This window comes from Mastacembelus armatus, unplaced genomic scaffold, assembly GCF_900324485.2.
Source record: "Mastacembelus armatus unplaced genomic scaffold, fMasArm1.2, whole genome shotgun sequence".
Taxonomy (NCBI): domain Eukaryota; kingdom Metazoa; phylum Chordata; class Actinopteri; order Synbranchiformes; family Mastacembelidae; genus Mastacembelus; species Mastacembelus armatus.
Genome location: NW_022872939.1, coordinates 164,779 through 181,828, shown reverse-complemented (window position 1 = coordinate 181,828; position 17,050 = coordinate 164,779). Strand labels below are relative to the sequence as shown.

At 40.8% G+C, this 17,050-nt stretch overlaps 2 protein-coding genes across 2 annotated transcripts in view; one reads left to right on the top strand and one right to left on the bottom strand.

Moving 5' to 3' along the window:
• Window positions 1-17,050, top strand: part of LOC113137739 (zinc finger protein 721-like) — a 747,607-nt gene that overhangs the window by 652,008 nt on the left and 78,549 nt on the right. The gene's annotated exons all lie outside the window — the stretch shown is intronic.
• Window positions 12,516-15,653, bottom strand: LOC113137748 (zinc finger protein 239-like). The gene is made up of 2 exons (XM_026319581.1): window positions 15,160-15,653; window positions 12,516-13,987 (listed from the first exon to the last, which is right to left on the bottom strand). Exons 1-2 carry the CDS (start codon window positions 15,586-15,588, stop codon window positions 13,241-13,243), a joined length of 1,176 nt encoding a protein of 391 aa, XP_026175366.1. The 5' UTR covers window positions 15,589-15,653; the 3' UTR covers window positions 12,516-13,240.

Sequence of the window (17,050 nt, the reverse complement as noted above, 5' to 3'; positions counted from 1 at the left end):
ACAATTTTGTAAATTGTAAGGAATATTCAAAATAAAGTCCAGATTCTTGTACAAGGTCCCAAGAGTCTCCTGCAGCACTTTGTCCTTTCAAAATAAAAGCCCCGAAATAGCATTTTCTCAATAAAAAAGCCCTGAAACAGCAACTCAACATTAAAACGGACGTTACCTATTGGCATACAGCTTCAGGTACCAAATGAGGCCATTTTCTTTGTCAGCCATGGTTTCTGACATGGTGAGACTTTCACAATAAAAGTCTACAGTTATTTATAGTAAGTTATTACATTTTTGTAAATAGTAAGGAATATTCAAAATAAAGTCCAGATTCTTGTACAAGGTCCCAAGAGTCTCCTGCAGCACTTTGTCCTTTCAAAATAAAGCCTGTTTATAGCATTTTCTCAAAATAAAAGCACCCTCACTACAGTCGGTATTTCTCGATTATCGCAATCGGTCGATTCAAAACGTGCTTCGGCGACGCGGTCTGCCTCGAGCTTTTCGCGGCGATCGGCAATCCCAACGCAATTTCTTCAGAAATTGCATCGTCTAGTTGTTGGGATTGCTGTGCAAAGCAGCAATCCCAAGATATGTTCTTCGTTTTTTCTCTTTATTATTTTTATTATTCCGCCGTTTTTCGGTCGCTATCTAGTCCTACACCGTTCGACGTAGAAACGTCATTCAAACACCGTCGCGTGCAGCTCGATGAGGAGATGGGTGCTTCTACTTTTCTCAGCGATATCTTTCATAATTTCCGAAATATTCCAGGTTTTGTCGGAATTTTTTCCCATAGGAATGAATGGAGAGAACGTTAAAATCCCCTTTCAACTTTGTCCTCTTTGAGCTTTAACTGTGTCAGCATACTTTCAGCTAGAAACACCATTCGACCTTTAAACGGGTCAGAAGGCATTAATCTCTAAGTCTTGTATACAGCTTTTTGATATCTATTACGGTTTTTCTTTAATCGCAGTTTAAGTTTTATGGTTTTTTTAGGAAATTTCTGAATTTTACATTGGTGTGTATGGGAGAGGGCTAGAGTGCGTGATGTCATCGCTAGAGTGGGAGAAGCTGTTAAGTTTAGGGAAAATTTTTCTCTCTAACTCGCCGTCACGGCCACAATTTTGACTCTTCATACACCATTTTCTCAAAAGTAGTAGAGATTTTTGTCTTCTTTCAGGCAATGCTGTTCATATTTTTATAGGACCTACGGTTTTTCCACAAGGTGGCCTAACAGACAGAGAGTGACTGCTCAATCTCTCATTCACTCCCATTCTAAAGATCTCTACAATTTTTGGAGAGAAACACAAATGAAGGCTGTTTCTAACTCGCCACCAATCCTTCATTTTTTGGAATATCTTCACAAAAAGTGGATCGGTCTCTTTGTTGAAGCCTCCTGGCACTGTTAGTGAAAGAATTATATTGATAGCACTTATAGTTTTTCTGTAATCCCCCAGTTTGTAAGGTGAAGTTTTCTCAGTTTCTCCACTCAGCGTGTGTAAAGTGCTGTCACTCCCCCTCTCACTCTGGCCTTTGATCACCATAGCAACTACTCAACACAAAGCAGCTATTGCGCAATAGCAGCATAGCAGCTGTCTATGTTTGGTAATTAAGAATGACAGGCTGCCAAATGTCACATGCTGTTACACATGGTGACCACTGAGTACCACCCCCCCACCCCACCCCCCACCCTCACCCCCACTCTGGGCATAGGTGACCATAGCAAATACATACAATGCATTAGCAGCATAGCATCTGTCTGTGGTTAGTAATTAAGAATGACTGGCTGCCAAATGTCCACTGCTGTTACACTTGGTGACCACTCAGTACCACCCCCCCAACTCCCCACCCTCACCCCCACTCTAGGCATAGGTGACCATAGCCACAGCTGACAAAGCAATAGCAACATATCAGCTGTCTGTGGTTGGTAATTAAGAATGCCTAATGTCCACTGCTGTTTCACATGGTGACCACTCTGTACCACCACCACCCCCCACCCCCACCCTCACCCCCACTCTGGGCATAGGTGACCATAGCAAATACATACAATGCAATAGCAGCATAGCATCTGTCTGTGGTTGGTAATTAAGAATGACTGGCTGCCAAATGTCCACTGCTGTTTCACATGGTGACCACTCTGTACCACCCTCCCCACACTCACCCTCACCCCCACTCTGGGCATAGGTCACCATAGCAAACAGCATACAAGGCAATAGCAGCATATCAGCTGTCTGTGGTTGGTAATTAGGAATAACTAGCTGCCAAATGTCCACTGCTGTTACACTTGATGACCACTCAGTACCACCCCCCCACCCTCACCCCCACTCTGGGCATAGGTCACCATAGCAACAGCATACAAGGCAATAGCAGCATATCAGCTGTCTGTGGTTGGTAATTAAGAATGACAGGCTGCCAAATGTCCACTGCTGTTACACTTGGTGACCACCCAGTACCCACCCCCCCACCCCCACTCTGCGTTTAGGTCACCATAGCAACAGCTCAAGTCTACAATACAAGTCTAGTCATTAATACGTAGATATTACATTTTTGTAAATTATAAGGAATATTGAAAATAAAGTTTAGGTTCTTGTATAAGGTCCCAAGATTCTCCTCCAGCACCTTGTCCTTTCAAAATAAAAGCCCCGAAATAGCATTTTCTCAACAGAATAGCCCTGAAACAGCAACTCAATATTAAAATGGACGTTACCTATTGGCATACAGCTTCAGGTACCAAGTAAGGCCATTTTCCATGTCAGCCATGGTTTCTGACATGGTGAGACTTTCACAATAAAAGTCTACAGTTATTTATAGTAAGTTATTACATTTTTGTAAATAGTAAGGAATATTGAAAAAAAAGTCTAGATTCTTGAACAAGGTCGCCAAGAGTCTCCTGCAGCACTTTGTCCTTTCAAAATAAAAGCCCCAAAATAGCATTTTCTCAATAGAAAATCCCTGAAACAGCAACTCAATATTAAAATGGACGTTACCTATTGGCATACAGCTTCAGGTACCAAGTGAGGCCATTTTCCATGTCAGCCATGGTTTCTGACATGGTGAGACTTTCACAATAAAAGTCTACAGTTATTTATAGTAAGTTATTACATTTTTGTAAATAGTAAGGAATATTCAAAATTAAGTCCAGATTCTTGTACAAGGTCCCAAGAGTCTCCTGCAGCACTTTGTCCTTTCAAAATAAAAGCCCCGAAATAGCATTTTCTCAATAAAAAAGCCCTGAAACAGCAACTCAATATTAAAACGGACGTTGCTATTGGCATACAGCTTCAGGTACCAAGTGAGGCCATTTTCATTGTCAGCCATGGTTTTTGACATGATGAGACTTTCACAATAAAAGTCTACAGTTATTTATAGTAAGATATTACAATTTTGTAAATTGTAAGGAATATTCAAAATAAAGTCCAGATTCTTGAACAAGGTCCCAAGAGTGTCCTGCAGCACTTTGCCCTTTCAAAATAACAGCCCCGAAATAGCATTTTCTCAATAAAAAAGCCCTGAAACAGCAACTCAATATTAAAACGGACGTTGGTTATTGGCATACAGCTTCAGGTACCAAGTGAGGCCATTTTCTTTGTCAGCCATGGTTTTTGACATGATCAGACTTTCACAATAAAAGTCTATAGTTATTTATTGGAAGATATCACATTTTTGTAAAGTATGAGGAATATTCAAAATAAAGTCCAGATTCTGTTGTGAGTTCCCATGAGTATCCTGCAGCTCTTTGTCCTTTCAAAATAAAATCCTGTTTATAGCATTTTCTCAAAATAAAAGCACCCTCACTACAGTCGGTATTTCTCGATTATCGCAATCAGTCGATTCAAAACGTGCTTCGGCGACGCCGTCTGCCTCGAGCTTTTCGCGGCGATCGGCAATCCCAACGCAATTTCTTCAGAAATTGCATCGTCTAGTTATTATTATTCCCCCCCCTTTTTCGGTCGCTAACTCCTTCCGCATACTTTGTGCTAGAAAGACCGTTCAGGTATCAAAATGTTCAGCTTCTTAAGGACATTTCTGCTTGTATTCAACTTTTTGATATCTTTCATATTTTTGAAGATATTCAGCTTTTTTCAAATTTTTTGGCCCATAGAAATGAATGGAGAGAATGTTCAAATCCTCTAAAACTTTGTCCTCTTTCAGCTTTAACTACTTCAGCATACTTTCAGCTAGAAACACCATTCGACCTTTAAACGGGTCAGAAGGCATTAATCTATTAGTCTTGTATTCAGCTTTTTGATATCTGTTATGGTTTTTCTTTAATGGCAGTTTAAGTTTTATGGTTTTTTTAGGAAATTTCTGAATTTTACATTGGTGTCTATGGGAGAGAGCTAGAGCGTGTGACGTCACGGCTAGAGCGGGAGAAGCTGTTAAGTTTATTGAAAATTTTTCTCTCTAACTCGCCGTCACGGCCACAATTTTGACTCTTCATACACCATTTTCTCAAAAGTAGTAGAGATTTTTGTCTTCTTTCAGGCAATGCTTTTCTTATTTTCATAGGACCTACGGTTTTTCCGCAACGTGGCCAAACAGACAGAGAGTGACGGCTCAATCTCTCATTCACTCCCATTGTAAATCATGTCTGGAGTTTTGGGGGAAAACACAAATGAAGGCTGTTTCTAACTCGCTACGAATCCTTCATTTTTTGGAATATCTTCACAAAAAGCGGATCAGTCTCTTCGTCGAAGCCTCCTGGTTCTGTTAGTGAAAGAATTATTTCGATAGGTCTTATAGTTTTTCTGTAGTCCTCCGTTTTGTGAGGTGAAGTTTTGTTAGATTCTGCTTCACTCAGCGTGTGCTAACTGCTGCGTCAGTCCCCCTCCCACTCTGGGCTTAGGTCACCATAGTAACAGCTCAAAACAAAGCTCCGTAGCAGCTGTCTGGTTCGTGAGACATTTTGTGTGTGTGTGTGTGTGTGTGTGTGTGTGTGTGTTCACAGATACTTGACGTGAACATCGGAGCACATTGACTCGCGTATTGTGAATTTTCATTAGGCGATTAAGAAACGTTATATTTCCTTTAATCTCATCCCGTATTGCCAGCGCTAGCTTGCAGCACTTGCTTCCTGCCCGAGAGCGAGAGAGCTAGCGATTGCTGCAGGGACAAATTTAGACTATATGCACCTTATTATTTTGGTTTGTGTGAAGATAACATACCAGAAGGGATTGGAATTATCATTTGTCATTAACAGGTACAAGAAAATTCAGTTTAATAATTACATTAAAGATAGATTTTTTTTTTCAAAGAAAACAACTAGGTTCAGGTGACAAAGTGAAGTCAAAATGACACTAACTGACTGCATTACGCATAACAACTGGGTAATGCAGTCAGGTAGTGTCATTTTGACCTCACTTTCTCACCTGAACCTAGTTGTTTTCTTTGAAAAAAAAAATCTCTCTTTAATGTAAACATAAAACTGAATTTTCTTTTATTTGTTAATGACAAATGATAATTCCAAACCCTTCTGGTATGTTATCTTCACACAAACCAGGGATGCTCACACTGTTAACTAGTGTTAACTGAACCATTCCCCCCTGGATGCCTGCCCCTCTCCCCTGCTCTCTCCCCCCCGTGCACACTTCCAGGACCCTCCAGAGAACCCTGCTTCCCCCTGGATGCCTGCCCCTCTCCCCTGCTCTCTACCACACCTCCCAGAGCACACTTCCAGGACCCTCCAGGGCCCACTGCTTCCCCCCGGAGGCCCTCAGCTCACTGCCCCAGGCCCAACTCTACTCTTCCAGGACCCTCTGGAGCCCACAGCATCCCTCTGAAGGCTAGCTGCTCTCCCATGCTCTCTCCCACACCTCCGCTGCACACTTCCAGACTATCCACACTATCCACTTCATATTGCTTCATATCTTCATATTTTCAGTCTTTCCTTCCATCTTCTCTTCTTTCTCTAAGAAAACCGTCCTTCAAATATTTGTGATTCGCTTTCACAGCCTTTACCTTTTTTATTTTTCAGCAGTATTTATTAGTTTCCAAACTATACATTGTTTCTGTCTATACAGTCTATCTACAAAGTTCACTTTTTTGCTGTTTCATTCTTCCCTTTTTTAACTCATATATTCAAATCCTTTAGTTCTTCCATCGTTCACTACACTGTGTCTTCTTTCATGTTAGTTTAACTTCTTTCTTTAGCAATTTCTACATCATATGATTTTCTTTCCAGCCTTTTCAGCAATGTGGAATAGTTTTTTAGTTAAGTTAAGCTTCCAACTCCGGTTTTACATTTCAGCTTCCACGATTCTTCAGCATTGCATTTCAGCCTTCAGCTTATTCAGCAATGCATTTCAGCCATTTTCAGCAATGTTCAAAAGTTTTTTTTTAGCTAAACAGGTTAAGCTTCCAACTCCACTTTTACATTTCAGCTTCCACGATTCTTCAGCATTGCATTTCAGCCTTCAGCTTGTTCAGCAATGCGTTTCAGCCATTTTCAGCATCGTTGGGCAGCTTCATTCAGCTTTCAGCATTCACACGCATCTTCCGCAGGAAATGCATTTTCTAGTTAGTGTGAATGCTGATTCAGCATTCACACTATTGTTATCCTAATCTTTATTATTATTCTGACTTCTTCCGTACGTTTTTTGGACCCTATCTCCTTCCGCATACTTTCAGCTAGAAAGACCGTTCAGGTATCAAAACGTTCAGCTTTTTATGGACATTCAGGCGTGTATTCAACTTTTTGATATCTTTCATATTTTTAAAGATATTCAGCTTTTTTCAAATTTTTTTTGCCATAGAAATGAATGGAGAGAATGTTCAAATCCTCTAAAACTTTGTCCTCTTTCAGCTTTAACTACTTCAGCATACTTTCAGCTAGAAACACCATTCGACTTTTAAATGGGTCAGAAGGCATTAAGCTATTAGTCTTGTATTCAGCTTTTTGATATCTGTTATGGTTTTTCTTTAATGGCAGTTTAAGTTTTATGGTTTTTTTAGGAAATTTCTGAATTTTACATTGGTGTCTATGGGAGAGAGCTAGAGCGCGTGACGTCACCGCTAGAGTGGGAGAAGCTGTTAAGTTTATTGAAAATTTTTCTCTCTAACTCGCCGTCACGGCCACAATTTTGACTCTTCATACACCATTTTCTCAAAAGTAGTAGAGATTTTTGTCCTCTTTCAGGCAATGCTTTTCTTATTTTCATAGGACCTACGGTTTTTCCGCAACGTGGCCAAACAGGCAGAGAGTGACGGCTCAATCTCTCATTCACTCCCATTCTAAAACAGGTTTAGAGTTTTTGGGGAAAACACGAATGAAGGCTGTTTCTAACTCGCTACGAATCCTTCAATTGTTGGAATATCTTCACAAAAAGCGGACTAGTCTCTTCGCCGAAGCCTCCTGGTTCTGTTAGTGAAAGAATTATTTTGATAGGCCTTATAGTTTTTCTGTAGTCCTACGTTTTGTGAGGTGAAGTTTTGTTAACTTCTGCTTCACTCAGCGTGTGTAAAGCGCTGTGTCACTCCCCCTCCCACTCTGGGCTTAGGTCACCATAGTAACAGCTCAAAACAAAGCTCCGTAGCAGCTGTCTGGTTCGTGAGACATTGTGTGTGTGTGTGTGTGTGTTCACAGATACTTGACGTGAACATCGGAGAGCACATTGACTGGCGTATTGTGAATTTTCATTAGGCGATTAAGAAACGTTATATTTCATTTAATCTCATCCCGTATTGCCAGCACTAGCTTGCAGCACTTGCTTCCTGCCCGAGAGCGAGAGAGCTAGCGATTGCTGCAGGGACAAATTTAGACTATATGCACCTTATTATTTTGGTTTGTGTGAAGATAACATATCAGAAGGGTGTCATTTTGACCTCACTTTCTAACCTGAACCTAGTTGTTTTCTTTGAAAAAAAAAATCTATCTTTAATGTAAACATAAAACTGAATTTTCTTTTATCTGTTAATGACAAATGATAATTCCAGTCCCTTCTGGTATGTTATCTTCACACAAACTAGGGATGCTCACACTGTTAACTAGTCCATGCGTTTGTTTCCTCAAGGCTAGATTACTGTAACTCATTACTATCTGGATGTCCTAATATCTTAATAAAAAGCCTCCAATTAATCCAGAATGCCGCAGCCAGAGTCCTGACAGGAACTAGCAAGAGAGATCATATTTCTCCTATATTGGCTTCTCTTCATTGGCTCCCTGTAAAATATAGAATAGAATTTAAAATCCTTCTTCTCACATACAAATCCCTTCATAATCAAGCTCCTTCATACCTTAAAGACCTCATAGTACCATATTATCCCAATAGACCACTTCGCTCTCAGAGTGCAGGCCTACTTGTGGTTCCCAGAGTTCTCAAAAGCAGAATGGGAGGCAGAGCCTTTAGCTATCAAGCTCCTCTCCTGTGGAACCAGCTCTCAGCCTGGGTTCAGGAGGCAGACACTCTCTGTACTTTTAAGGCTAGACTTAAAACCTTCCTCTTTGACAAAGCATATAGTTAGGGCTGGCTTCAGGCAACCCTGAACCATCCCTTAGTTAGTTATGCTGCTATAGGCCTAGACTGCCCGAGGACCATCGGTGCACTGAGCTCCCCTACCCCCCCCCCCCCCCCCTTCTCTCCCACCTCATGTATATTCCACCATTGAATGTTACTAACCTTGTGCTCTCTCTCTCCCCTAGTTTGTGCTCTCTCCCTCCCTCTCTCTCTCTCTCTCTCTGTACCTTCTGCAGGTGTCCCTGGTCCTGGAGCTGTTTATCGCTGATGTGCAGTTACTGGCCCCACCAACTTGCAGTGTCTATTTGTTGTTTATTGTTGCTGTTCTTTTCTCTCTGCTCTATCCACTCACCCCAACCGGTCGAGGCAGATGGCCGCCCAAACTGAGCCTGGTTCTGCTGGAGGTTTTTTTCTTCCGTTAAAGGGAGTTTTTTCCTCTCCACTGTCGCCAAGTGCTTGCTCATAAGGGAATTGTTGGGTTTTTAGTTTTAGTTTTTGTAAAGTGCCTTGAGATGATTTGTATTGTGATTTGGCGCTATACAAATAAAATTGAATTGAATTGAATAGACTCTTATCTTTTAAGTTTTTGTTTTATTTTAAAACTAAGTTAGCTAAATAGCCTGTATTTTAAAATCTGAATCTCACTGAAATTAACTAAACCTAAATTAATGTAGTGCTGTAAAATGTGAATTTCACTGAAAAGTAGCAGGTATACATTTCCATGAAACTGTTACAAGTAAACAACAGAAAATAGGGATTGTGAGATCTGAGTTGAAGAGTAACAGATGTATGTGGTTCTCTATTAAGGATTACACACAGAAAAAAATAAATGACTAGAGGCCTGTTCTTCGAATGTGGATTAACTGGTTAGTCGGATAAGTTAATTGGAGATTTGATATGATCCTGGATCTGCTGGTACTTCCAAAGTCATGGTGCGATTCCTGTCGTGGCAACACATCTGTGATCTCAAAACCAGCTCAGGAGGAGTTTTATTCTCAGATAATATCTGATATTAGACCAGGATATTCATTCAACAAACATTTAGAATACTGAGAGTTCTTTGTTACGGCAGCATCAAGGATCAGTTCTGACATGTGGCACTATGTGACACGAGGAACAATTGCCCAGTTATTTGTGATTTGACACAGTATTTGTAAACAGCAAACACTGAACATATCTGTTGTGTCTTACATTGAGATCCAAGTGAAAATGAAGCTCATGAAGTGAGAAAGCTTTGCAGAGACACCAGACCAACAGAGATCCCAAGCACAGAAAACAACTGGAAGTGGCAGATATGAAACCACACCTAAATTGAGACTGGAGCCTAAATCCAGCACCATAGACCACTCTGCCATCAAACTGCAACTGCTAAGCTCATGGTTTCATTGATAGTTTAGCTATAAAAATAGATGTAGCTATAATGAAGTCAGACTTTAGATACAGTGCATGTAATGAAAAATATCTGAAGGAATTTCACTGAATCCAACATGTGGACAGAGGCTGCCACTGAACATGTCTCATCAGCAGCAAAGGAGAAGATTAGAAGTTTGTTCCAAAAGAAGCCTGTCATACTCAAGACTTGGCAACACAGATATAACCATGAAGCTGTTGTATATAGACACATATGGACTGGCTGTCCTTCACATAAAATCTGATTTGTGGCATTTGTATTGACAGGTTTATATTTATACAGACATACATTCAGTGTGTAACAATGACAGCACTGTTCCCTCACAGCAAGAGGTTTGCAACCTGGCCTTTCTGTGTGGAGTTTGCATGTTCTCCCTGTGCTTGTGTGGGTTCTGTGGTGCTTTCACAACATGCCGCTTTACAATAAATATCCTCATCTGGATAGAAAACAGTCACAATTTGAGACATGAGACCAGTGTGTTAAAGAAGTGCAGCTCTGAAAAGGAGTTGACAAACATGAATCTTCTTTGTGAAACAGGAGCATGTAGGGAGGAGACAAGAAAAGACCCTAAATGGAAACAGTGTAGTCTAAGGTGCTAGACTCAAGGTTTTATTCCTTCCTATGAACAGGGTATTCTGGTCACCAGGTGGAGGTGTGGGTTCAAATCCCACTCCTAACAGGTGTTTTCATGTATTGACTTCTATCCTGTACTTTGATAACATTCTATGTCTCTCTCTTTGTAAAGTCATTTTCTACTTGAATATGTATATGTAACAGTAACAACAGTGAATCAGCTGCAAAGATATTCTGCATTAACCTGATAGTCAATTGGCAGAACATAGGTGGATCCAAGTATACCACATTTACAGTTAAATGTGTGTTATACACAGCCTGTGACTAGCTCAGTCAGTAGAGCATGATATTCTTAATCCCAGGGTTAGGGTTAGGTTGGAGCCCCACTTTGGGTGGTGGTGATTCTACAGGAGAGCTCCATGTGTTGAGAAGAGGTGATGTGACTTCAGGGGGGTAATAGGATAAGGAGTTTCAGTGTAATTAAATAAATATAGATGAGTGACTGTATCAGTGATATTTTAAGGACATCACTGTACCGATGCTCCAGGGGGGTTACAGGGGACAACGCTACTTTTTTTGAATTTAAAAAATCATCAAGCTAATACTATCATGCGTTGTCTAAAACCAATAGTGTATATACCTAAAAAATACTAATAAAACATTTATCTGCAGAGAAATGGATTCTGGGCAAACTGTAAACTGTATTATGGATCGGTGCAGCCTCTGTATGGGGGAATTATCTCAAGTGGTAGAGCGCTTACTTAGCATGTCCACAAAGTCTTTAAAGCCCAATCTTAAGACTTCTTTATTATCTGGTTTCATATTTGTACAACATGTATGAACTCAGTCCAGACAAAGACAGCAGAATGTGTTATAGACAGTGAGTGTGAACTGTAAAACTGCTGTCATCCTTTCACTCCTGCTTTCCTGACTGACATGTTTCCCATTTTTACTGTCTTTGACAACTGACAATTTTGGAGAAGCTGTAGATGAGGGATGACGACTGAATTTCAGACAAGGGACCCGATTCATTGAGAATAAACAGTCATTAAAAGAACCACACAGTGGTTTGGTGTTGAACTTTTCCACAGATGCATAAACTGAACACCGAACATTAGATGCTTGATTAGATGTTTGATCCAGAAAATAAAACAAATGTTTAAACATTTTTCTTTTTAAATATATGTTTCAACTGGCCTAGAGTTGTATGAGTAAGTTGTTGAGGCCGCCATCGCTTTTTTAAGGCTGTTTTCTTGCATTTCTATCAAACAAATATTAATCTTAAAAAAAAAAAAACATAAATAAACATTGAGCAAATGAGTCCAGGCCTGTTTTTCTTTGAAATGTGAACACAGACTGTTCTATTGCATTTTAGCACACAAACACAGTGGGACATCAGTTCCCCCTCTAGGTAGTAATCCTCTAGTGACCAAAGTTAGGTTATGGTTTAGCGTATCACACAGAACTGGCTGTCTACAGAAAGTATTATATCTATATATCTATTCCACACTTTTAAGGAAGTTGTGACGGCCGGGAATCAAACGCAGGTCCACTGTTTGAAAGGCAGCTATGCTCCACACTACACCTCATCATTACTGTGGAAAAAGCTTTTTCTGTTCTAGTGTGAACACATAGACAGAGAGACACACCTAGTTTTTGCAGAGAAAGTTTTTGAAGATTTACAGATTTGCAGACTCCTCAAGATCCTCTCACTCCGAGGATAAAGACCCTTAGAAAGAGAGCAACTCAAGAACAGTGAGGTAGACTGCTTTTACTGCTCATGAGGAGGAGAGACCGAAACACATCTGCCAATATGTGGTTGTCCTATAGGCAACAGCTCACCTCCAACTCTCACATTAAAAAACTCTATGGGACAGCACGAGAGCAGTCAGACTGAGAGTGACGAAAGGTGATGAACGGACTCCAGGCCTGCAGCCGAGGACTTCAGGGAACGCCTACGTCTCTCCTGGAAACCTGCTGGCAGACTGCAGTTCAACTAACCCACAGCGGAACGGACTGAGCCTCAGTAAATACGAGGTCAGACAAAAGTATCTTATGGCTGTGCTGGTTGTCTCACACTAATCTCAGTTGGTCTCCCTAGACACTTACAGTTTCCTCCTAAACTGCTGTTTAGACCTCAGACTCAAACACAGAACATGAATTGATTTCAAGATTTCTTTTTCACCGCTGCATATAACCTACGGTTATACGGTTACATTTTATTTGTTAATTCATCTAGTTTCTCTGACCAGTTCTGCCTCTGTTTCCCCCTACGTAAACAGCATGTATCTACCATGTAAATAGTTAATAAATCTTAAAAAGGCATCTGTGACTGGCATCATCTATTTTATTTCACACAGTAAATACGTCACTGAATCGGGGAACTCTCACTCCGACTGTAGACTGATATCCTGTAGTACTCATTAATTGACTGGTTTATCCACCATCAAAGGATCTGGTGCTCCAAAATTATGAAGATGGTTTATGATATTCATAATTCATAAAGCAGATATAATAAACACAATGTCCAATACATATATATTTAATTTCACTACATTGTAGAATGCTTTTCTACACTCAAGTCCACTCAAAGCACTTTTACTCTTTACCCATTTGCCCAACCGCTCACACACCAATGGAACTGCCACCAGGGGCAACATGGGTTGCGTTTTCTTGCCCAAGGACACTAAAATAAAATATGTTTCATAGCAACAGAGAAGCAAAGACAAAAGCCAGTCTTAGATGTTTCGACCAAAAATTAAGTCCTGTGGGTCCTTATGCTTTCTGATAGAGACTTCAACCACAGTGCTCAGTTTCAACATTTCTTCTTGGTGTGAATGCGCTGATGGGCTGTTAGAGCACTTGATCTAATGAAAGTTTTTCCACACTGGTCACACCAGAACGGTTTCTCTCCAGAGTGAATATGCTGATGTCTTTTGAGGGAGCCTAAACGTGAGAAGGCTTTTCCACACTGGTCACACCACAACGGCTTCTCTCCAGAGTGAATACGCTGATGTGTTTTCAGGTAGTCTAAGCGGGAGAAGGTTTTTCCACACTGGTCGCACCAGAACGGCTTCTCTCCAGAGTGAATATGCTGATGTCTTCTGAGGGAGCCTAACTCTGTGAAGGCTTTTCCACACCGGTCACAGCTGTATGGCTTCTCTCCAGAGTGAATACGCTGATGTGTTTTCAGGTGGCCTAAATGTGAGAAGGCGTTTCCACACTGGTCGCACCAGAACGGCTTCTGTCCAGAGTGAATACGCTGATGTGTTTTCAGGTGGTCGAAGCGGGAGAAGGCTTTTCCACACTGGTCGCACCAGAACGGCTTCTGTCCAGAGTGAATACGCTGATGTGTTTTCAGGTTGATTAACTGTGAGCAGGTTTTTCCACACTGGTCACAGCTATATGGCTTCTCTCCAGAGTGAATACGTTGATGTCTTTTCAGGTGGCCTGACTGTGAGAAGGCTTTTCCACACTGGTCACAGCTGTACGTTTTCTTTGCAGTGTGAACATGCTGATTAATCTCTGTTGTGAAGGTCTTGGTGACTCTCTTTCGTCTTTTCTATTTGTAAAAAAGAAGAAAAAAAGCAAAATGAAGAGAAGATATGAAATAACATGATAGAACCATTTAAAACCATAACGTTACTACGAAACATGAACATCGTGAAAACTCTGCTTCCTTGGAGTTCTATGTCATTCCAAAGTTGTAAAGTTGTGTTGTGTCTCATCCACATATTTTCTCATTTCTAAAATATTTTTTCTTAAAATGTATGCTTGCCTCACCTCAGTAGCTTTTCTTAGTATTAACATTACTTTAGACTTCTTATCTTTCATTTGAAAACAGAGGACACAACTCTCTGAAGTACAGCACCATACTCAAAGCACTAGGTTAAGTTTGAAATTAAAGAATGTCTCTTAAGTCTAAATTCATTTTTCTCTTACCCAAATTTGGTTTTCAGAAACAGTCACCAAACTGTCTGGTAAGGATTATTTTTAAGTTAGACCAAGTTTTACAAAAGACTCAGTGCCGCACAGACCCTGGTCTGTCAACCATCAGAAGATCGAAAAAATTGACCAACATAAGAGTGAGTACACCAGCTTGGTGACAAAGACTCTGAGCCTGCCGCTTAGAGAAGTCTTGGAACTCCGAATGATTCCACTCTGAGGACCAAATGGCCTCTGAAGCAGACTTTCTTGCCCTAGTTGCATAGTAACCTCAGCAAGCTCCAGGTGATGGCTTGAAAGCACTCTGTGGTGAACAGCTGATGTCTCAAACTGCAAAAACATAGAAATATTTTTCATCCCAAATCTTCCTTTAAACTATAGAAGTTAGTCCCAAACTCTAACATGATGTAACAAACTTCAAACATTGTTACTGACAAGTTCAGTCCATAAATTCCATGAATCTATTCCATTGTTCATCATGTATCATTTTAAGTGTTTCAGTGTTCTTTCCCATGTTCTCATGGAAATAAATGGAAATACAGAGTAGCATAAGTAGCATATCAGAGTAGCAACACTCATCCTTAGTAAACTGGCTGGGTAATGGCTCAGACCTACTTCTAAGCTGTTTTATTCAGGACTGGGTGAAACCAGGAAAACACACACCCATAAAGACTGGATTTTAGACGCTTCCAGACTTGAACTAAAATTAGAAAGAACAAAGGACACACGGACCATTGACTCTGGCCTCTTGATGAAGCCTTTTCTATCGATTAAGTCCTGAACACTGACCTGTTGATAGCTGGGAACAGAGGACTGGACCTCCTCGATCCTGTAGGAGGGGTCGTTGCTTCTGTGCTCCGGGTCGGTTAAATCTTGATCTTGATTCTCCTCTTTTATTCTGCTCTTCCACTGGTCGTGGTCAATAAATTCCGGCTCCTGATCCCCCTCTTTAATTTCGGTTTTGTTGTGGTTGTAGTAGACAGAGTCTGGCTGCTGTTTCTCCTCCTTTGTTCCCCACATGTAGCCGTCCTGGTCGACGAATCGCGGGTCCTCTTCCTCCTCTTTTGTTTCGGTTTTATAGTGGTCCTGGTCGACGAATCCCGGGTCCTCTTCCTCCTCTTTTATTTCGGTTTTATAGTGGTCCTGGTCGATATAGTCCGAGTCCTGCTTCTCTACCTTCATCCCGCTGTTGTAGTGGTCCTGATCGATTAAATTCATGTTCTGATTCTGTGTTTTACGCTGCCACGTTGCTGCTCAGAAGTTTTCTTTGTTATCCTGAGTTTTTTCTTCTTCTTTCTTTCTTTTTAATGGCGGTTGACAATCCATCTTAAAGGTATATTAGCTCCACCAACTGGACTGGAGTGTGGAACACTGGTCTGACAAAAAACTATATCCTTTCAACAGAAGCCATTTCTCTTAAAAAATCTATGATTAATTTCTAAGTTCTACTAACCTTCCCAAAAAGAAAAGTCATATGTTAGCTTCCTAATTTATTGTGCAGCTTGTTGTTTCCACCCGTGTTCAATTGTCTCCTGTGTGTATATACACCAGCCCTGTTGTTTTGTTCTCCACTAGATCATTCCCTTTGGTTCCTCTTTTTCCCAGTAGTATGTTGTTCTCTTTGCTTATTCCTTGTGGTTTTCCAAGCAGTGTGTTCTCCTCTGGTGATGCTTTGTGTTATTTTCCAGTAGTTGTTCTGGTATGTGCTCCTCATAGTTGGATTGTCATTGTACCTCTTGGTTCCTAGTAGTTTTTTCTTTGTTTCTTTTTGTGGCTGTATTTCCCTGTAGTTTCCTGTGTGTGTTTCACTCTGGTTTTTGTACTCATAATTGGATTTCCTGAGGTGCCGTGATTTTAGTTTTGGAGGAGGATGATTCGCTGTGGCGACCCCTGAAGGGAGCAGCCGAAAGAAGAAGAAGAAGATATATATATAAGAGAGATGAGCTCACAACACAGGTTGAGAAGGAAAAGTTTCATATTTGATCTGCAACTGGTAAAATTAAATAAAGTGAAATGACACAGGGAATAAGTATTGAACACACTTTATTTAATACTTTGTAGAAAAGCCTTTGTTGGTCACAGCTTCTAGACGCCTCTTGTATGGAGAGACCAGTCCTCTGCATTGCTCAGGAGTGATTCTGGCCCATTCTTCCACACAAATGGTCTTTAAATCTTGAAGGTTCCTTGGGCCTCTTTTATGAACTTTGATCATCAGTTCTCTCCACAGACTTTCTATGGGATTTAGGTCAGGTGATTGACTGGGCCATTCAAGCAACTTGATTTTCTTTCTTTGAAACCACTTCATTGTTTCCTTGGCCTTGTGTTTGGGATCATTGTCTTGCTGAAATGTCCACCCTCTTTTCATTTTCAGCTTTCTGGTAGATGGCAGCAGATTTTTATCCAGAATGTCCCGGTACATTTCTCCATTCATCCTGCCTTCAATAATATGAAGTCTGCCAGTACCCCTTGCTGAAAAGCAGCCCCAAACCATGATGCTTCCACCCCCAAACTTAACTGTTGGTATGGTGTTCTTGGGGTAGTGGGCAGTGCCATTTCTTCTCCAAACATGGTGTGTAGAATGACTGCCAAAACGTTCAATTTTGCTTTCATCTGACCATACTATAGTCTCCCAATAATCCACAGGCTTCTCCAAATGCTCTTTCGCAAACTTTAACCGAGC